General features: G+C 43.7%; 2 protein-coding genes across 7 annotated transcripts in view; one reads left to right on the top strand and one right to left on the bottom strand.

Moving 5' to 3' along the window:
- LOC132782175 (alpha-actinin-4) overlaps window positions 1–14,612 on the top strand; it is a 169,749-nt gene extending 155,137 nt beyond the window's left edge. For 2 of the 6 annotated variants that reach the window (XM_067460987.1, XM_067460988.1), the window contains exons 16-22: window positions 1,302–1,436; window positions 2,545–2,724; window positions 3,021–3,167; window positions 5,382–5,462; window positions 5,834–5,899; window positions 9,047–9,205; window positions 11,377–14,612. In XM_067460987.1, the coding sequence (XP_067317088.1) occupies window positions 1,302–1,436; window positions 2,545–2,724; window positions 3,021–3,167; window positions 5,382–5,462; window positions 5,834–5,899; window positions 9,047–9,205; window positions 11,377–11,535 (927 nt within the window). In that variant the 3' untranslated portion in view covers window positions 11,536–14,612. The remainder of the gene's footprint in view (window positions 1–1,301; window positions 1,437–2,544; window positions 2,725–3,020; window positions 3,168–5,381; window positions 5,463–5,833; window positions 5,900–9,046; window positions 9,206–11,376) is intronic. The other 4 variants (XM_067460991.1, XM_067460992.1, XM_067460990.1 and 1 more) reach the window with 2 other exon arrangements.
- A 3,488-nt stretch (window positions 14,613–18,100) lies between these two features.
- Window positions 18,101–20,679, bottom strand: LOC137094870 (galectin-4-like). Its single transcript, XM_067460789.1, has 3 exons — window positions 20,585–20,679; window positions 19,357–19,567; window positions 18,101–18,247 (listed from the first exon to the last, which is right to left on the bottom strand). The coding sequence occupies exons 1-3, from the start codon at window positions 20,677–20,679 to the stop codon at window positions 18,101–18,103; spliced, it is 453 nt and encodes a 150-aa protein (XP_067316890.1).
- Between the last annotated feature and the right edge of the window lie 1,015 nt (window positions 20,680–21,694).

Consider the following 21,694-nt stretch of genomic DNA (forward strand, 5'->3'; position numbering starts at 1 on the left):
TCGAACTGCATATATTCTGGCACAAGCCAGTCAAGGTGATCCCAGTGGTGATCGGCACACTGGGTGCAGTGCCTAAAGACCTTGGCCTGCACTTAAACACAATCAGCACTGACAAAATTACCACATGGCTACTGGGATCTGCATGCATTATTCGCCGATATATCACACAATCCTAGACACTTGGGAAGTGTCTGACCTGTGATCAAATACAACAGCCAGCAGAGTGATCTTGTTTGCTGTGGACTCTTCTTGTTGTGTTTCAAATAATAATAGTCATAATAATAATAGCAGATGAAACAATATATCCTCAGTTGCTGCAAGAAGATTGCGCAGACAGACTACAAGTAGAGACATGATACCATTGCTCAGATGATTCATTGGAACTTGTGCCATTATTCGTCGATACATCACACAGTCCTAGACACTTGGGAAGTGTCCAACGTGTGATCCAATACAACAACCAGCAGAGTGGTCTTATCTGCCGTGGACTCATCTTGTTGTGTTTCAAATAATAAAATAATAATAATTTCTTACCCGCTTCTTCTCGTAGCTCGAGGCCAGTTACAGTACAAGGGGCTACTTCACCTAGCAACAGCATTTTTGATTCAAACTTAAAGACAAACATGCATACTTTGACTTTTTATATATATATATATATATATATATATATATATATATATATATACACACACCGTATATACTCGAGTATAAGCCGACCCGAATATAAACCAAAGCATCTAATTTTACCACAATAAACTGGGAAAATATATTGACTCGAGTATAAGCCGAGGGTGGGAAATGCAAAATAAAAATAGATACTAATAAAATTACATTAATTGAGGCTTCAGTAGGTTAAATGCTTTTGGATATTTACATAACACTGTAATTTAAGATAAGACTGTCCAACTCCGATTAAACTATGATTCTCACCTTCTTCCATGTAAATGTGCTCACCTAGCCTTCTCGTAATAACGAAGAAAGTATAATAATATATGTAATAATAATAATAAATAGAGAAAAATAATAAATGTAATACAAACAATAATAAATAGAGAAAAATAATAAATGCAATAATAATAATAATAATAAATAGAGTAAAATAATAAAGGTAATAATATAACACTAATAACAGAGTAAAATAATAAATAATCTCGACTTGAGTATAAACCAAGGGGTTTTTTCAGCCTAAAAAGGGGGCTGAAAAACTAGGCTTATACTCGAGTATATACAGTATATATATAGAGAGATGATGATGATGATGATGATGATGATGATGATGATGATGATGATGGTTTGAACAGGTGCAACAACTGGTGCCAAAGAGGGACAATGCCTTGCAAGATGAGCAGAGCAAGCAGCAGTCCAACGAACACTTGCGCCGACAGTTTGCCAGCCAGGCCAACATTGTGGGGCCCTGGATCCAGACCAAAATGGAGGTGAGAGGCTTTGCTTTCCATTCTTCCCCTGGGAGAATTGGAAAAGGGCATAAGAAGGGGGAAAGACATGGGCAGAGGAAAAGCTACCAGTGCAATAAGTCACAAAGTCCCTGGTCCCACTCTTGCTGAACATATTAGCTGGCCCTTGGGAAATTGTTTTCTTATCTGGGTAGTTGCTTTCTGAGTGGCAAGCAGTCACGTCTGGCCATACGGAGGGGGCTTCTGAAGCTGTATGGTACATCCAGAAGGTCTTAGGAACCTGCAGAGGATGGAAGGGAACTCCCACCTCCCCAAAATCCATAAAATGGACATATGCAAGAGCAAGGAAATCTCATGCTTACTATGCCATGCAGTGTTTCCAATGGAGTGGGCAGCTAGGGAGTTTGGAAAGGAGAAGGGACAGAAGTGGTTGGAAGGGACCGGATTCGCCCAATTCCATGGCATCACCTTTTAAGGAAATATTTCCCAGCAAAATGTCCTCAAATGCACTTTAACTATTTGTTGGATTGCACTCCCCTCACTTCTTTAAAACCCTCCTTATTAGATATATCCTGCAAGTCACTGCAAGTTGTTTCTGGTGTGAGAATTGGCCATCTGCAAGGACGTTGCCCAGGGGATGCCCGGATGATTTGATATTTTTATCATCCTTGTGGGAGGCTTCTCTCATGTCCCCGCATGAGGAGTTGGAGCTGATAGAGGGGGCTCATCCGTCTCTCCCTGGATTCGAACCTGCGACCTGTCCTGCTGGCACAGGGGTTTAACCCACTGCGCCACTGGGGGCTCCTTGCAGTTTCTCAAGTCGCTCCTGACACGACCATACATATATATATGTATATGTATATGTATATCCTACCTTGTTCATGGCTAGCGTTTATTTTTTAATTTTTAACTGGCCCGGCCATAGGTTTTTAAATCCTTGCATGTTAATGTTTATATGTGATTTATTTAATTGTATTGTTGTTATTTTTTGTTATTGCTTTCTTGTTTATTGATGTGTTGTTGGGCTTGGCCTCATGTAAGCCTATCCGAGTCCCTTGGGGAGATGGAGGCGGCATATAAATAAAGTTTTATTTTATTATTATTATTATTATTTTCCTCCCATCACTAGGAGATTGGGCGCATTTCCATCGAAATGAACGGCACCTTGGAGGACCAGCTGAACCACCTCAAGCAGTACGAGCAGAGCATCGTTGATTACAAACCCAACATCGACGTCCTGGAGCAGCAGCACCAGCTCATCCAGGAGGCCCTCATCTTTGACAACAAGCACACCAACTACACCATGGAGGTGAGGGCAGTGGCGCTGGAGAAGGAGCCAATATATCTGGGAGGAATGGAGGCTGAAGTCTATGGATCGGCCTGTAGTCAAAGCTCATAATGGGAGGGATAGAGGGCCTGTTCCTGCCTTTAAAGTTGGATCCTGAAGCAGAATGCCTTTGTGCTGTCCACTCCTTACCTTCTAGTACTTCTCAGTGATTAAAAGAAGCAAGGGGAGCCAGTGAGAGTGTCTACTGATGGCAGAATCTCCCTAAGGAGGCCAAATGCGATACTTAACTTGTCTCTTCTTCTGCCTTGTATCGCCAGCACATTCGTGTAGGCTGGGAGCAGCTCCTCACCACCATTGCCCGGACCAGCAATGAGGTGGAGAACCAGATCCTGACCCGGGACGCAAAGGGAATCAGCCAGGAGCAGATGCAAGAGTTCCGGGCCTCCTTCAACCACTTTGATAAGGTAACTTGGGTTGAACATGGGGACAAACATAACATGGAGCAAACGAGACTGTAGCTTCATGGAGTAGATTTTAAAGAGTGCATAGTATGTGGTCGAAGGCTTTCATGGCCAGAATCACTGGGTTGCTGTGAGTTTTCTGGGCTGTATGGCCATGTTCCAGAAGCATTCTCTCCTGACCTTTCGCCCACATCTATGTCAGACATCCTCAGAGGTTGTGAGGTCTGTTGGAAGTCAGGCAAGTGAGGTTTATATATCTGTGGAATATTGTCCAGGGTGGGGGAACGAACTCTTGTCTGTTTGAGGCAAGTGTGAATGTTGCAATTGATCGTCTTGATTAGCATTGAATAGCCAAGCTTTGAAGCTGCAAGGCTATTCAGTGCTAATCAAGGTAATCAATTGCAACATAGGTACAAAAATAAAGTTATTATGGAGTCCCCAGTGGCACAGTGGGTTAAACTCTTGTGCCGGCAGGACTGCTGACCGATAGGGCAGTGGTTACTGCCCTTGAAGTGAATCTATTCTACTGTTAAACAGCTTTGATCCATCAAGAAATCTACTTAATGATTGAGCGAAACCTCTTTTCTTGACATTTGAACCCATTGGTTCATGTTCTTATCTTCAGAGCAACAGAAGACAAGTTAGCTGCATCTTCTACATGTCACCCCTTCAAATATTTAGAGGGGGCTGTCATATTCCCTTTCACTCATTTTGAAGTGACACATGTCCAGCCTAAAAAGCTTGTTTTCCAGGCCTTTCCAGGTCTTGGTTGCTCTTAATAATGGCCAACACTTAATAAGCTTGTGACTGAATGGGGATTGGGTTCCTATGAGTTTTCCGGGCTGTATGACCATGTTCCAAAAGCATTCTCCCCTTATGTTTTGCCCACATCTATGGCAGGCATCCCCAGAGGTTGTGAGGTCCGTTTGAAAATAGGGCAGGTGAGGTTTCTACATCTGTGGAAAGTCCAAGGTGGAAGAAATAACTCTTGTCTACTTGAGGCAAATGTGAATGTTGCAATTGGACACCTTGATTAGCATTGGGAGGTGTTAGGTGGCCCTGATTGATTCATGACATCCCAGCAAAGGATTCCTCCAGGCAGGAAGCAGAAGGGTTTAGAAGCTGCAAGGCCATTCAATGATAATCAAGGTATTGTTGAAGCCTTTCATGGCCAGAATCATTGGGTTGTTGTAAGCTTTCCGGGTTGGATGGCCATCTTCCAGAAGCATTCTCTCCTGACGTTTCACCCACATCCATGGCAGGCATCCTCAGAGGTTGTGAGGTCTATTGGAAACTACGCAAGTGAGGTTTATATATCTGTGCAATGTCCAGGATTGGAGAAAGAACCCTTGTCTGCTTGCAAGTGTGAATGTTGCAATTGGCCACCTTGATTAGCATTGAACGGCCTTGCAGCTTCAAAGACTGGCTGATTACTGAATACGGATTTTTCTCCTGGATTACTTTCATCCCAGCCTAACACTTCATCAGCTGCGTCCTGATGGCGAGGGTTTGTTTCCAAAACACTTGGTAGCATATGAAGGGAGTCTATGGCGGGGATTATTTTGTTGGCCTTCATCATCACTCCTCAACAGTCAAGCTTGTGACTTGGTTTTTTTTTACATGTAATCTCTCCCCACATTGCATGACACAAATCCACTCATACAGAAATGGATCACAGCTCTCCCCAGTCAGCAGGGCTCTTGGACAACAACTTCTATAAATCTCATTGACAATGACAGCCATCCTGCTGTAGTGTGAATGCGCTGTGACCGATAGCTAACCTGCAATGGGTCCTTAAACCATGTCAGTAGCTACAGGTAGATGTCATTTTCTTGAGGCTGCCAGGTATAAGTGAGCTGTCTCTAAAATGTAAGTTGTGGCTACAGCTTGCATCTCTGGGAAACCGTGTTTGCCATTTCCGGCTTACCTACACTGTAAAATGAATGGCCCGAGCTGAATTGGGAAGGAACATTTCCAGTGTTAGGTGTGTGTTGCCAAGGATCCTCCCTGCGCCTCTCCCGAAGGCTTCTTCCTCCATCCAACCTGAGTTTGCAAACTGGAGAAGGTGTTGGTCTCCCTGCCCTCCTCCAGCCCTGAACTAACGGTGTGTCTTTTCCCCTCCACATCACCTCCCTTGTCTGTCGTGTGCACACGGGACATCCCACCGCCCCCTCCTCCCCTCCACGCCACCCCTTCCTGTGCGTGGCCCGGCGGCAGGACCATGGCGGCTCCCTCGGACCAGAAGAGTTTAAAGCCTGCCTCATCAGCTTGGGATACGATGTGGAAAATGACAGACAGGTACCCGACGCCCGTTAACGGCGCAAGTCCTTTGGCAGTGTGTTGCAATTAACCTGGTCTCCTTTCTCTCTTCCTTCACCACGTTTGTTTTCCGACCCTCCTCTTCCTCCAACCATCTTGTTGTTGATGTTTCCTCTCTCTCTGGATGACCTGTTCCCATTTCCCCATCTCCCTCCCACCCTCCATCTTCTGGTTGCATGGCATCTCAATGACTTCTATTTTCCTAACTGACTTTCTCTCTTTCTCTCTGCGCCCTTTTCTCTCTCCATGGGGCTCTTGCTCTTTCCTCCCTTCCTCTTGTGCATGCCTTATCCGTCCGCACCTTCTTCCTTCCTTCATTCCTTCCTTCTCCTGCTGGCCTCGCGGAGTAGAAGCGCACGGGGAGCATGGACACCGATGACTACCGAGCCCTCCTTATCTCCACGGGATACAGCCTGGTATGCGCTCTGCTTTTCCCTTTTCTCTTCTTTGCCTTGCCAATGGTGGTAGCGGTGTCGCAATGAATGTTACTGCTATCTGTCTGCTGTTGTGCCCGGCTTAGGAGGGGCTGTGTGTGTCTGTTAGATATTGTTGGGCAAGTAGGCTTAATAACAAAAGACCCTCCTCATAAATGCACAGCAGAGTAACTTAGCAGCAGCATGACCCATCACCAGTATCCCAAAGTGATAAAAAGAACAAAAACACAGAGACTCGTGTTATCTCTTCCATAGGATACTTTTCTTTGTAGTAAAATAATGCTGCACTATTTACAAGAATAAGATTTCCATAACATCATTAAAATTTAACTTTCACTCCGGAGCTTCACACATGAGGCCTTCTCTCTCTCACAGACTAAAGACTACCTCACACCGTGAGGCCTTCTCACAGACTGAGAATTAAATAATATTTCCATAACATCATTAAAATTTAACCTTCACTCCGGAGCTTCACACATGAGGCCTTCTCACACAGAGGCTTCTCTCACAGACTAAAGACTACCTCACACTGTGAGGCCTTTTCACAGACTGAGAACTTTCTCCCACTGAGGCAAACTAACACAGAGGCCTACTAAGCTACAGGGACATCTGCTTATATAGAACTACAGCTTTTGCTGAGTCCATTGCATCCTTTCAGTGCTTGACTCACATTTTTCTAATTAAATTGTAATTAATTCAGTAGCCCAAAGTGATAAAAAGAACAAAAACACAGAGACCAATGTTAGCTCTTCCATAGGATACTTTTCTTCGTAGTAAAATAATATTGCTGCACTATTTACAAGAACAAGATTTCCATAACATCATTAAAATTCAACCTTCACTCCAGAGCTTCACGTATGAGGCCTTCTCATACTGAGGCTTACCTCACACAGAGGCTTCTCTCACAGACTAAGAATTTTCTCCCACTGAGGCAAACTAACACAGAGGCCTACTAAGCTACAGGCACATCTGCTTATATAGAACTACAGCTTTTGCTGTCAGTGCATCCATTTAACCCTTTCATTGCTTGACTCACAATTTTGTAATTAAATTGTAATTAATCCAGTCTCCCAAAGTGTTAAAAAGAACAAAAACACAGAGACCAATGTTATCTCTTCCATAGGAGGCTTTTCTTTGTAGTAAAATAATATTGCTGCACTATTTACAAGAACAAGATTTCCATAACATCATTAAAATTCAACCTTCACACATGAGGCCTTTTCATACTGAGGCTTACCTCACACAGAGGCTTCTCTCACAGACTAAGGACTACCTCACACTGCGAGGCCTTCTCACAGACTGAGAACTTTCTCCCACTGAGACAAACTAACACAGAGGCCTACTAAGCTACAGGCACATCTGCTTATATAGAACGACAGCTTTTGCTGAGTCATTGCAACCATTTAACCCTTTCAGTGCTTGACGCACATTTTTGTAATGAAATTGTAATTAATCCAGTAGCCCAAAGTGATAAAAAGAATACAAACACATAGATCAATGTTATCTCTTCGATAGGATACTTTTCTTTGTAGTAAAATAATATAGTTTCACTATTTACAAGAGCAAGGTTTCCAAAACACAAATAAAGTCCTTTATACTTCCTTCTTTGCTTCCATGATGGGCTTTTTCCTCATGGAGATAAACAGCCTCGCTCTCACTGAGCCTCCTCTCACAACGAACTAATACTGGAGCTTCACACAGTAGCTTTTTACACACAGACCAATGTTGTCTCTTCCATTAGAGGCTTTTCTTTATAGCAAAATAATATACTTTACTATTTACAATAACAAGTTTTCCATAACATAAATAAAGTTCAGCCTTCACACTGGAGCTTCACACACGAGAGCAGTCTCATACCGAGGCTTACCTCACACAGTGGCTTCTCTCACAGATTAAGGTCTACCTCACATTTAGGCCTATTAACAATGAGGCCTATTCTCCCACCTCAGACTGACGGCTACTAAGCTACAGACACACCTGCTTATATAGAACTTCAGATTTTGCTGAGTCATTGCTTACCTCACACAGTGGCTTCTCTCACAGACTAAGGCCTACCTTACACTAACAATGAGGCCTATTCTCCCGCTGAGGTTTACTTCAAACCAACAGCTACAGGCACACCTGCTTATATTAAACTGCAGCTTTTGCTGTGTTGTTGCCTCCGTTTAACCCTTTCAGAGCTTGACTCACATTTTTGTAATTAAAAATACCTCATTAATTTTTAATATTTCTGACCAATATTTCACTTGGTTGTACTTTCAAGATGGAGGACAGGTTTGGACAGAATTACAAAAATGATAGATAGATGCCAATCATGTCATTTCTTCATATGCAGATCTGAACCGATTTCAACTGAAATACATTTCCGTGTTACCAAATATCAGTGTAGAGATGTTGACAGAGGGAGAAGTTTTTCTCAACGAGTCTGGTAGCAATATTGGAGGGAATAATAATATCACCCACACTGACATAGGTGCATTTACTTGCTTGTCCTTCAAGATATGCCATCTTACGTCAGCAGTCTCCTTCTATGGCAGTGGTTCTCAAGCTGTGGGTCCCAGAAATCCCAGAAATCCCAGTCCGTTTACCAACTGGATTTCTGGGAGTTGAAGGCCAAAACATCTGGGGACCCACAGCTTGAGAACCACAGTTCTATGGTCTATATTGGACATTCTCTATGTGAGAGGAAATAAATAAATCTGGCATTAAAAGTGCCAATATGCTAACACAAGTTGCAGAGTATGTCAACCTTTCTGGACATACAATATCGGATTCTCAAGTCACCGTTTTGAACAAAAACATTACAAAAGATAGCTACAAAGAGAACCACCTGAATGGAGTGATATTTAGAAACTCAATACATTGGCAGAACCAAAAATAATAGTCTTATGCAACACCAAATATATTAATACACAAGTCCTCACAAGTACACATATCACAATAGGTGCTGTATGCTGTTTCAGCTTCTTACAACAAGGCAGCTGGTCTTTGGGATGTTTTGGCATTCCCTGGTAGGGCCTCTATATTCCACAAGCACACCAGGTTCTGTTGTGCTCCATACACACACGAGTTGAAGCCTTTGCAGTTGTTTAAGCTGCTTCATCTTACCTTTTCTCCCCACCTTGCCAGGGAGACGCGGAGTTCAACAGGATCATGAGCGTTGTGGATCCCAACAACAGTGGCGTTGTCACCTTCCAAGCCTTCATTGACTTCATGTCCCGGGAGACGACAGACACGGATACGGCTGACCAAGTCATTGCCTCCTTCAAAGTCTTAGCTGGTGATAAGGTGAGCTCTACAATGTGGCTGGAAGCATTTGTCTTTCCTGGGAACTCTCTTGGTCCTGGAATTGTTGGGTTTGGGTGGCCAGAATTTACATATATAGTGGAACCTTGACTTACAAGCAAACCAACTTATGCATTTTTTCAATATTTTTATTGAATTAATGTGTGCACTAAGATCTTTAACATAGAAAGTGGGAGAACATATTCATTGTTGATAGGAAAGCAGTGAAACGGGAAAGAGAGAGAGTATTTATTTATTTATTTACAACATTTCTATGCCGCTCTTCTCACCCTGAAGGGGACTCAGAGCGGCTTACAAGGTATATATACATACAATATATTATATTATATTATTAGCATAGTACGATATCAGTATTAAATATTACTATATTGTACTATACCATTATAGTGTAATATTATTAGTAATATAAATATATAAATATATATAAATAAATATATATAATTATAATATATTATTATTACTATTATATTGCATTACATTATAATTACATTACATTATAATATAAATATTACATGTATATTATATTATATTAATACATTATATTATGTTATAGATTCAGGTTGAATATACCTTATTCAAAATGCTAAGATAAGAAGTATTTTGTATATTTTTAAGATTTTGGACTACCTGTTGCAGCATATATATGCATAATAAAATATATTGGAAATGGGGCTGAAGTCTAAGCATGCGTATCAGTTGTTAAGTTTCTTATACATATAGCCTGAAGATCATTTTGAACAATACTCAAATAATTTTGTGCATGAAACAAAGCGTGAACCAAAAAATAGCAAAAATATAACTATCTCAGTAGCCCACACAGACAGTTTTGATTATTTTGAATAATGGAATGCTTAACCTGTACATGGATTTGGAAAACCATAAACTTATTACATAGAGAAGGCCAGAAATGTGACCGAAAAGGAGGCTGAAAGATTAGAGAGCAAGGCTGTACATACCCATCTGTACTACAATATAACCTGGCCTTAATTACATTGGTTCTGATGGCTTGCTCCTGGGCTGCAAGAATCAGGCCCTATTATTATTATTATCATTATTATTATTAGAAACACAACAAGATGAGTCCACAGCAGACACTCTGCTGGGTGTTGTATTGGATCACACATCAGACACTTCCCAAGTGTCTAGGACTGTGTGATGTATCGGTGAATAATGTGTGCAGATCCCAGTAAGGTGGCCTTTTGCAGCTGGCAGATGGTAATTTTGTCAGCGCCAATTGTGTTTAAGTGCAGGCCAAGGTCTTGAGGCACTGCACCCAGTGTGCCGATCACCACTGGGACCACCTTGACTAGCTTGTGCCAGAGTCTTTGCAGTTCAATCTTTAAATCCTCATATTGTGTCATCTTTTCCAGTTGTTTCTCTTCAATCCTGCTGTCACCTGGGATTGCAACATCGACAATCCATACTTTGTTTTTTAGCATGATTGTGAGATCAGGATTATTATGCTCCAAAACTCTATCTGTCTGAATCCGGAAGTCCCAGAGGAGTTTGGCGTGTTCATTCCCTGTAACTCTTTCCGGCTTGTGATCCCACCAGTTCTTTGTCACAGGCAGATGGTGTTTGTGGCACAAGTTCCAATGAATCATCTGAGCAATGGTGTTGTGCCTCTGCTTGTAGTCTGTCTGCGCAGTCTTCTTGCAGCAGCTGAGGATGTGATCTATTGTTTCATCTGCTTCCTTGCAGAGTCTACATTTTATTTATTTATTTATTTATTTACATCACTTATATCCCGCCCATATCAGCCCGCAGGCGACTCAGGGCGGTCTACATATCGGCACAATTCGATGCCATCAGTACAATACAACAGCAAAAACAATTAAGTGCATTTAGACAAAAACCATTTGGGAGCTGTCGTCGACTTTTCAATTCTAGCTTTGATGGCATTGGTTCTAATGGCTTGTTCTTGGGCTGCCAGAATCAGGCCCTCTTTTGTCTCCTTTTTCCGAGTAGTAGTAGTAGTTGTTGTTATTATTATTCAGAAGTCCCAGAGGAGTTTGATGTGTTAATTTTCTGTAACTTTTTCTGGCTTGTGATTATTATTATTATTATAATTTTCTCTGGCAAGACTGTGTGTGGACTGGTAAAAACGTGAACTACGTGTGATTTTCATTTCGCCACGCCTTTCTCCCTTTCAGAACTACATCACGGCCGAGGAGCTGCGACGAGAGCTTCCTCCCGACCAGGCCGAGTACTGCATCGCCCGCATGGCACCTTACCAGGGACCCGATGCCATCCCCGGGGCCCTTGACTACAAGTCCTTCTCTACAGCTCTGTATGGCGAGAGCGACCTGTGAGACGGAGGCGGTAGAGGAGGAGAAGGAGGAGGAAGAGGAGGAGGAGGAGGAAGCCGCGGCAACAGCAAGCGCTGGCGCTTCTTGGGGGGAGGGCAGGGGGAGTAACCGTTTGATTTCCCTCCATGCTGTATAATCACAGACACAAACACACACAGACACACACAGAGCAACGGGGACCATTGTGTCCTTCTCTTTCTTTTCTCAATCTCTCTCTCTCTTTCTCTCTTTGAGGACAGAAAGCTGCCGTCACCATGCTGGGCAACCTTGGGCGCTGACTGATGTAAACGTTCGGTTTTTTAAAAAAAATTGAGTATTCTGCAAACGCGGTTACCTATGCAACGGTCCTTATTCTTCCCTTTACCCCAAGACAGTGAGCTCAGGGGAGAGGCTGGAGGTCTCTTCAATTTCCTGACCCTTCTCTTTCTCTTTTCTCTCGGATGGAAATACGGCGATTGTCAAAATAGGGCAATTGCGGCTCAATATGACTTATTTTTGTTAAATATAGATCCAATTCTATTCCTCATCTGCTCTCAAAGTTGGGAGAACTTGGCTGACACTTATCCCATTCTCTCTTCCTCCCTCCCCATTTTTTTTAATCGTGCGTGGGTAACCAAAACCATGCCTTTCTAACAGTGGCACGTCGGCACTCAATGCAATCCAGAACCGAGCTGCCTACAATACACTTCCTGGGTACTCCATTCCTTTCCTCACTTTCTGCTAGCTGTGCTAGGTTGTCGGGACATAGCCTCTCCTTGCCTTTTTTACCACCTGCCCAGGGAACTCCCTCACATCCTACTTTGCCCACCTAATAATACCTTCTTGCCACCTTTAGCAATGAAGAAGACATAGAGGGGTCGGCACTTTGGGGCTTCCAATCCACGTTCTCAGTTCTGCCGTCGCATAGTGCTGTTCTTTGATCCATTTGCCCTCTCAGTCCAAAATGCCTTCTGGACTTGGCACCTCCCCTATTTTTATAAGGTATCGGCGCCCATCCCTTCACCGAGCACCTTCTTGGTTTGATACAATTTTTAAATTTCAGTGTGACGGGGCACAGAGGAGAAGAAGGTGGCATTTTGGGGAGGGAGATGTTGCTTTGTGGGGTCCTTCCAACATGGGTGCAGAGGCTGTGCCTCTCTTCGTAAGCCTCGTATTCCCCGATTACTTATCGGTGATGGAGAAATGCCTACCGAGGGCCTGCATCTGGCTTTGTAAGTCAGCCCCTTCCCCATAAAGATACTCGTTTTGTAAAAAATCTGGGAACACATGTCTTTCAGCAATACGAACCAAGCAACATAAACAGGTTGGGGGTCTCTTAACTTTCTTCCAAGGGCTGGAAGTCGAGCATCCGTCATAGAAGTAGGATGTGTCCATTTCCTCCCTCTTTTTTTCCAGAACCAAGTTGGTTTGGGGTAGATAATAGTTGGAAGAGGGATGTTTGGGTTTGATGAGAGAGAAATGAAGTGAAATTGGTGATCCGTAGGGGTTCTGGGAATAGTCTTGAATCATGTCTGAGATTGTGGGGAGGACCACCCACCCCACGCTATCTGATGTTGTGGGGAGGACCACTCACCCCACACTATCTGAGGTTGTGAGGAGGACCATCCACCCCACACTGTCTGAGGTTGTGAGGACGACCATCCACCCCACACTGTCTGAGGTTGTGGGGAGGACCACCCATCCCTATCTGAGGTTGTGAGGAGGAGGACCACCCACCCCACGCTGACTGAGGTTGTGAGGGGGACCATCCACCCCACGCTATCTGAGGTTGTGAGGAGGACCATCCACCCCACACTGTCTGAGGTTGTGGGGGGGACCACCCACCCCACGCTATCTGAGGTTGTGGGGAGGACCACCCACCCCACGCTATCTTAGGTTGTGGGGAAGACCATCCACCTCACGCTATCTGAGGTTGTGGGGAGGACCATCCACCCCATGCTATCTGCGGTTGTAGAGAAGACCACCCACCCCACGCTATCTGAGGTTGTGAGGAGGACCATCCACCCCACACTGTCTGAGGTTGTGGGACCATCCACCCCACGCTATCTGAGGTTGTGAGGAGGACCATCCACCCCACGCTATCTGAGGTTGTGAGGAGGACCATCCACCCCACGCTATCTGAGGTTGTGGGGAGGACCACCCACCCCACGCTATCTGAGGTTGTGAGAAGGGCCATCCACCCCACCCCAAATGTCCCGTCCGCATCCTTGGACGACGGGGAAACCGGCGACGGAGTCCGAAGTGAGTCCTTCCGGGCGCCTCACGTTTGTTCCGCTCAGCCGCTCTCTCTCTCCTTTCCTCGCAGGGCAGAAGCAACTCGCTCGTTCTTAAGTCTTCCTCACTTTCTCTTCACTTTTTTGAAAACGACCCTTTAAGAAAAGAAAAAAAAATCCCATCGCTTCTCACGCTTATATATATATATAAATATATTATATATATCTATTTTTTTGTAATTTCTTCATCATGGTGCAGGGTTTTCTGAGGACCAAAATTTAAAACGGAAGAGAACCATGCGGAGATCTTTTTTTTAAGAAAAATAAAAAGGAGAGAAATTTAAAAACACAGCAAAACTGTTTCGATTTAATAACGTCCAGATTTATTATTATTATTATTAAATATATATATTCATCTAGCATCGTATATTGCCGATGGGTGGTGTGGCTTTTTGTTTTGTTTTGGTCTCTTTTTTTCTTCTTTTTTTTTCGCGGGGGGATTTCTTTTCCTCGTCTTCGTCCTTTCATCATGTACCTTAATGTTATGGCTGATGGTAGCACTGGAAACTGTAACATTCCCCACATATTTTTTTTTCCTTTCCTCCCCTTTGGGATCATCGAGCTTTCATTTTGGTTCTCTCTTCTTTTTTTCTTTTTTTGTCGTCTCGGAAAGGTTTAGCTTATTTTATTGCGTTCGCTACTGAATCCCTGTCTCGAGGGGCGGGTGATTCAGCCGATAGGGAGTAGCTGGGTTTCTGTCCACCTCCGTTCATCATCACGTCTTCTCTAAAACTTCCAAGCTTTCTGGGGAAACTTGCCCTCCTCCCTTCTTGGGAACAAAACAATAAAGTGTAATATTTTTAAGGATGATGGGGTCTGTTGTGGTTTTTTTGCTGTCATGAATACTTTTTACACAAAGGTTCTTTGCATTGCAATTTTCAGTATGCGAGGGTATATTTATTTTATTTATGTATTTACTAGCTGTACCTGCCACGCGTTGCTGTGGCCAACCTTCCCTCGCTCTTTGTCTCCTTTCTTTGGGGGGAGATGTAGTGCATGCACACACACACACACGCATACACATATGGGTGTGGATAATATGGCAATGTCTATGTTGAAAGGAAGTTGTGGAGAATACCTACATGGATGATAATTTTACTATATTTCCTCAACTCTCCCCTCAAATACACACAGTCACACAGGAAATAAGTGGCTCTGCTGGAGTGCATGTCTTGAGGGGTTATTGTGGGGATGATCTTGCGTGTCATAGAATCATAGAATCAAAGAGTTGGAAGAGACCTCATGGGCCACCCAGTCCAACCCCCTGCCAAGAAGCAGGAATATTGCATTCAAATCACCCCTGGCAGATGGCCATCCAGCCTCTGTTTAAAAGCTTCCAAAAAAGGAGCCTCCACCACACTCCGGGGGCAGAGAGTTCCACTGCTGAACGGCTCTCACAGTCAGGAGGTTCTTCCTCATGTTCAGATGGAATCTCCTCTCTTGTAGTTTGAAGCCATTGTTCCGCGTCCTAGTCTCCAAGGAAGCAGAAAACAAGCTTGCTCCCTCCTCCTCCCTGTGGCTTCCTCTCACATATTTATACATGGCTATCATATCTCCTCTCAGCCTTCTCTTCTTCAGGCTAAACATGCCCAGCTCCTTAAGCCACTCCTCATAGGGCTTGTTCTCCAGACCCTTGATCATTTTAGTCGCCTTCCTCTGGACACATTCCAGCTTGTCAATATCTCTCTTGAATTGTGGTGCCCAGAATTGGACACAATATTCCAGGTGTGGTCTAACCAAGGCAGTATAGAGGGGTAGCATTACTTCCCTGGATCTAGACACTAGGCTCCTCTTGATGCAGGCCAAAATCCCATTGGCTTTTTTTGTGCCACATCACATTGTTGGCTCATGTTTAACTTGTTGTCCACAAGGACTCCAAGATCTTTTTCACACGTACTTTTTCACATGTGCATCAATTCCACTATACTTTCACAACTCCACACACCCATACACACTCACTGTTGCTCTGCCAACATGTGTATGTTGCCAAGTTGTAAAAGATGGATAGATAGAATGATTTCCAATTAATATAGCAGTTCAAAAACATGCAAATGTCAGTAGAGCAATAGGTACCACTCTGGCAGGAAGGTAAGGGCGCTCCATGCAGTCATGCCAGTGGCCACATGACTTTGGAGGTGTCTACGGACAACGCCGGCTGTTCAGCTAACAATCAAGGGTCTGGAGAACAAGCCCTATGAGGAGCGGCTTAAACAGCTGGGCATGTTTAGCCTGAAGAAGAGAAGGCTGAGAGGAGACAGGATGAGGGCGATGTATAAATATGTCAGGGGAAGTCATAGGCTTGTTTTCTGCTGCCCTGGAGACTAGAATGCAAATTTATTAATTTATTTAAAACTTTTATATCCTGATCTTCTCTACCTTCTCTACCTTCATAGAGGGACTCAGACCGCTGACAGCAAAGATTCAATGCTAACACTAAAATCTAAAACATCATATATCAACATTAAAATTAACCAATACATATAGGATAAATTACATAACAGCTGTTCACCAAGATAAAATCATGTCCAATTCATTCCGTATATTCCAGCGTTTCTCAACCTGGGGGTCGGGACCCCTGGGGGGGTCCCAAGGAGGTGTCAGAGGGGTCGCCGAAGACCATCAGAACACACAGTATTTTCTGTTGGTCATGGAGGTTCTGTGTGGGAAGTTTGGCCCAATTCTATTGTTGGTGGGATTCAGAATGCTCTTTGTAGGTGAACTATACATCCCAGCAACCACAACCCCCAGAGGACAAGGTCTATTTCCCTCAAACTCCACTAGTTTTCACATTTGGGCATGTTGAATATTCATGCCAAGTTTGGTCCAGATCCATCATTGTTTGATGTAGTGCTCTCTGAATGTAGGTGAACTACAACTCCAAAGCTCAAGGTCAATGTCCACCAAACCCTTCCAGTATTTTCTGTAGGCCATGGGAGTTCTGTGTGCCAAATTTGGTTGAATTCCATTGCTAGTGAGATTCAGAATGCCCTTTGATTGTAGGTGAACCATAAATCCCACCAACTCCCAAATGTCAAGGTCTGTTTTCCCCCAACTGAGCATATTGAGTATTCATCCCAAGTTTGGTCAAGATCCATCATTGTTTGAGTCCACAGTGCTCTCTGGATGTAGGTGAACTACAACTCCCAAACTCAAGGTCAGTGTCCACAAAACCCTTTCAATATTGAAAGCCTTCGGCAATACATCTCCCAGTATTTTCTGTGGGTCATGGGAGTTCTGTGTGCCAAGACTGATTCAATTCCATCATTGGGGGAGTTCAGAATGCTCTTTGATTGTAGGTGAACTATAAATCCCAGCAACTACAACTCCCAAGTGACAAAATCAATTCCCCTCCTCAACCCCACCAGTATTCAGATTTGGGTGTAATAATAATAATAATAATACTTCATTTATATTGGGTATTTGTGCCAAATTTGGTCCAGTGAATGAAAATTGTTGTTTATTCGTCCAGTCACTTCCGACTCTTGGTGAACTCCAGGACCATCCCACACCAGAGCTCCCTGTCTGCCGTCACCACCCCCAGCTCCTTCATGGTCAAGCCAGTCACTTCAAGGATACCATCCATCCATTTTGCCCTTGATCGGCTCCTCTTCCTTTTTCCTTCCATTTTCCCCAGCATCATTGTCTTCTCTAATGATAATACATCCTGCATGTCGGATATTTACATTACGATTCATAACAGAAGCAAAATTACAGTTACGAAGTCACAACGAAAATAATTTTATTGGGGTTCCCCACAACTGAACTGTATTAAGGGGTCACGACATTAAGAAGGTTAAAAACCTGGGTTGTTGGAATTTTTTGGGGCTGCATGGCCAGGTTCTAGAAGCATTCTCTCCTGACGTTTCGCCTGCATCTATGGCAGGCATCCTCAGAAGTTGAGGTTGACCTAGAAGCTGACATTGTTAATCTAAGCATAGTTCATATGTATCATATGGTGATGCAACTCATTGCAAAAGATGATAATGCTGAGGAAAGTGGAAGGCGGGAGGAAAAGAGGAAGACCACATTTACTCCAACCAGGAAGCCATAGCTGCTCTGGGTTTGCAAGACCTGAGCAGGGCACTTTGATAACTTGTGGAGCTCTCATTCATAGGGTTACAGTAAATTGGGGAATAATACATTTGCATGTACTAACTAACAATAAAACGTACTAATGTTTGCATGCAAATCATATGCGAAAGATGGCAGCTAAAATTATTTACATCCAGTCAAGTATTTTGATTCCACTCCAGTCCAAATGCCCTAATGCGCTTGTGGCCCATGGCAAGCCGTGGTCAACGAAGCCTCCTCCTTGTGTTGCCGTTCTCCCAGCTTGATTTCAGATTCTCGAGTTTGATGTCTCCAATCATCTTCAGGAAAACGATCTTGTTTACGGGAAGGCGGTGCTCAAAATCGCACAGAAAGGTGTCGTTTTCCATTATCTGACAAAAGAAATTGACGGGAGTGACAGGTGAGTGCATATATTCTGACAACGCCTTTGAAATTCATATATTCAAGGTGTAAGTTAGCTGATTCTGTTTCTCCATCCACTAAGAACCCCAACATCCAGGTAGATTGGTCTATTCATGGGGAGGTTCTAGGTCACTCAATTGTTGGGTCGTGTTACCCAACAATGTCAAGACCAGCTATGAATTCCACAATGCCTATGAAACTTCTATAGTTTGTGTGTATGTTAGCTGATTCTTTTTCTCTATCCACTAAGAATCCCAACATCTGAGCAGATTGCTCTCTCCATGGGGAGGTTCTAGGTCGCGCAATAAGGCTTCCGGGCATTGGTCAAGTTACCCAACAATGTCAACCAATAACCAATAAACAGAGTGATGAGAACTAATCCCAAATAGGGTTCCCTGAGCTCAATGCTGGGATCCTAAAAAAAATTAACAACAGTAAAAGTGGGCTGCTGTAAATTTTTCGGGGAGTATGGCAATGTCCCAGAAGCATTCTCTCCTGATGTTTCATCTACAACCCAGTGATTCCAGCCATGAAAACCTTTGACAACACAACGGTAAAAGTGCTCTGAATGCCCTCTAGTGACTGTTTTTGGCATTTACTGTTGTTTATAGTGGACTCCCCAGAGTCCACTATATGTGGACTCTGGGGTACCACTGAAGTACCACTTCAGCTGTACTTATGAAGTACCACTTCAGCTGTACTTCATAAAAAGGAAAATAAGCTTTGTGAGGTGCTGATTTGTTATTAGTAAATTTTTGGTTTTTATATATATATCTCAAGCTCAAAGAGGTCTCGAGTGGAAAAGTTTTAAGAAGCCCAGGTCTAGAGAACCTATGATCCTCCTCATGAAAGACTCCCAAGTTATGATCAAGAGCGACCAACATAACCAACATTGGGTTGATGGAAACTAGGGTTCCAGTATCTGGACAGCCATGAATTACTCACCATGTCTCCTTTAACCACCCTATAACTTTCCCTGCAAAAAGCAACCCTTTCGGTAGCAAAGACATCTTCACCTCTTTCACCCAATCCATGTCCACCCTTTTCTCCAGGAAGGACAACCTGTTCCATACACAACCTTGTAGCCTTTCCAGGTGACAATGAGTTGCATCTTGAACTTCTCTCCTGGACGGATATGGGTTGGTACCCGGATCTCTTTCCCCCACTGTCTGTCTATGAAAGCGTTGAGGGTTATCATCGCCGGGGAAGAAGGTCCTTCAAAGCTGAGCTGCAACCGTAGAGGGATGTTGGCTTCACGGAAATGACCATAAGCAAAGTCCAAGCAGAACCTGAAAGAAGAATTCTTCAGAAAGTGGTCCCTGGTCAAAAAAAGGTTGGGAACCACTCTCTTATACATCAGGAGGTAGTTTCCCTTCCAAGTACTAACCAGGCCTGACTCTACTTTGCTTCCATAGTCAGATGGGATCAAGTATTTTACACTACTAGACAGTGATGGAAGCAGGAGGGAGAAAGCCTTGAGATCGTGTTCCTTTTGCTAATGGAAAATATCTTGTGTTAAAAGGAACGGGAATTAGATCGATGAACATCAATCAACAGGGGAATTATTCACCTCTGTTTGGATTGATGTTAACCTCATCTTATCTCTCGACCTAAATGCTAGAAGGGGAAAGGAGCCATTAGATATGCAAAGGCGGATTGTTATTCCTCACTGTGCACAAAACACTCTGTATGTGGCCAGAATATATTTCCAGAAGACAAACATTGCGCTGTGTCTTATCTCCAACCCTACGAAAATACCATGTTCCTCCTGCCAATTGAATACTCAGGGAAGATTGGGGTGTGATGATTGGCGCAATGGGTTAAACCCATTGAAGGTTCGAATCCGGGGAGAGCGTGGATGAGCTCCCTCTGTCAGCTCCAGCTCCCCATGTGGGGACATGAGAGAAGCCTCCCACAAGGATGGTAAAACATCAAAACATCCCCTGGGCAACGTCCTTGCAGACGACGTATCCTAAGCGGCCAGAAAAGGATTTCTTTTCAGCCTTGACTCTGTTATCATTTTCTCTCTCAGCCTGGCAGAACAACTGAGAGATTAGGGTGCTTGCCTGTTCTGTCTGAAAACATGCCACCAGAAGCAACTTGCAGTTTCTCAAGTCTTGAAAAGAAAACACGAAAAGGATTTCTTTTCAGCCTTGACTCTGTTATCATTTTCTCTCTCAGCCTGGCAGAACACCTGAGAGATTAGGGTGTTTGCCTGTTCTGTCTTGAAAACATGCCACCAGAAGTGACTTGCAGTTTCTCAAGTCTCGAAAAGAAATTACGAAAAAAATATTGGGGTCTCTTACCATTTGCTATCTGGACGAATGGATCCTTCCAGCAAGACCCATGACTCCGGCGCAAGGCCCAGTGGAACAGGCCTGTTGAGTGGCAAGTCCTGCATCGGATGAAAAGGAAAGAGTGAGACACCTTCGCCCATTGAATTCCGCGGCAGGATTTGAACCCATCCGGTTGAATCATCCGTTAAATCCACAACAGGCTTTTGAAAACTTCCCCGGTGCTTAAATCAATTTGTTCCAGGTAACAGGCTTCAAAACGCACCTGGCAGATGGCCTTTTCGCCTTCCTGTCAAGCAGGTATTATCATCAGTGTTTCCTCACCCAAGGTATCCATCCCCGAGGAGTTTGCCCCAGCCTCAGCTTACATTCCCTGGATTGCAAAAGGATTTCAAACATCCATCATCGGCTTTGGAAGTTTGTTTGTATCCCATGCCATCCTTGAAGTGATGCATCAATGCTATGTGACAGCTTGCAATTTTAGGAAGGTGTGGCGTTCCTAAGGAATACTTTGGATAATCTGCGATGGATGAGTTGCTATTTGGAGGAAAATAACTGATGAATAATTGAAAAGTTTCCGGGTTGTGGTGAGTTTTCCGGGCTGTCTGGTCATGTTCCAGAAGCATTCTCTCCTGATGTTTCCCCCAGATCTATGGCAGGCATCCTCAGAGGTTGTGAGGTCTGTTGGAAACTAGGCAAGTGAGGTTCATATATCTGTGGAATGTCCAGGGTGGGAGAAAGAACTCTTGTCTGATTGCGGCAAGTGTGAATGTTGTCATTGGTCACCTTGATTAGCATGCTGGTCACTTCTAATACCCATGCCAACATAAAGGCAGATCAGATAGCACACCAACTCTTGAAGAATGGGAAACCCAACTTTGCCACCAAAGTAGGAAAGAAACCAATCGTCAGGCAACCAGAGATTGAGAACAACCTTCATGAACCCTTTACATCTACTGAATTGGACATGGCTCTCAATAAATGTAAAAATGGCAAAGCAGCTGGCCTGGATGATCTACGGATGGAACAAATCAAGAACTTTGGTCCAAAAGCAAGGCGCTGGCTGCTGGAGCTGATGAACAACTGCACTGCATCCTGTCAGATCCCCAAAATTTGGAGGAA

The sequence above is a fragment of the Anolis sagrei genome, chromosome X (assembly GCF_037176765.1).
Source record: "Anolis sagrei isolate rAnoSag1 chromosome X, rAnoSag1.mat, whole genome shotgun sequence".
NCBI classification, from domain to species: Eukaryota; Metazoa; Chordata; class Lepidosauria; order Squamata; family Dactyloidae; genus Anolis; species Anolis sagrei.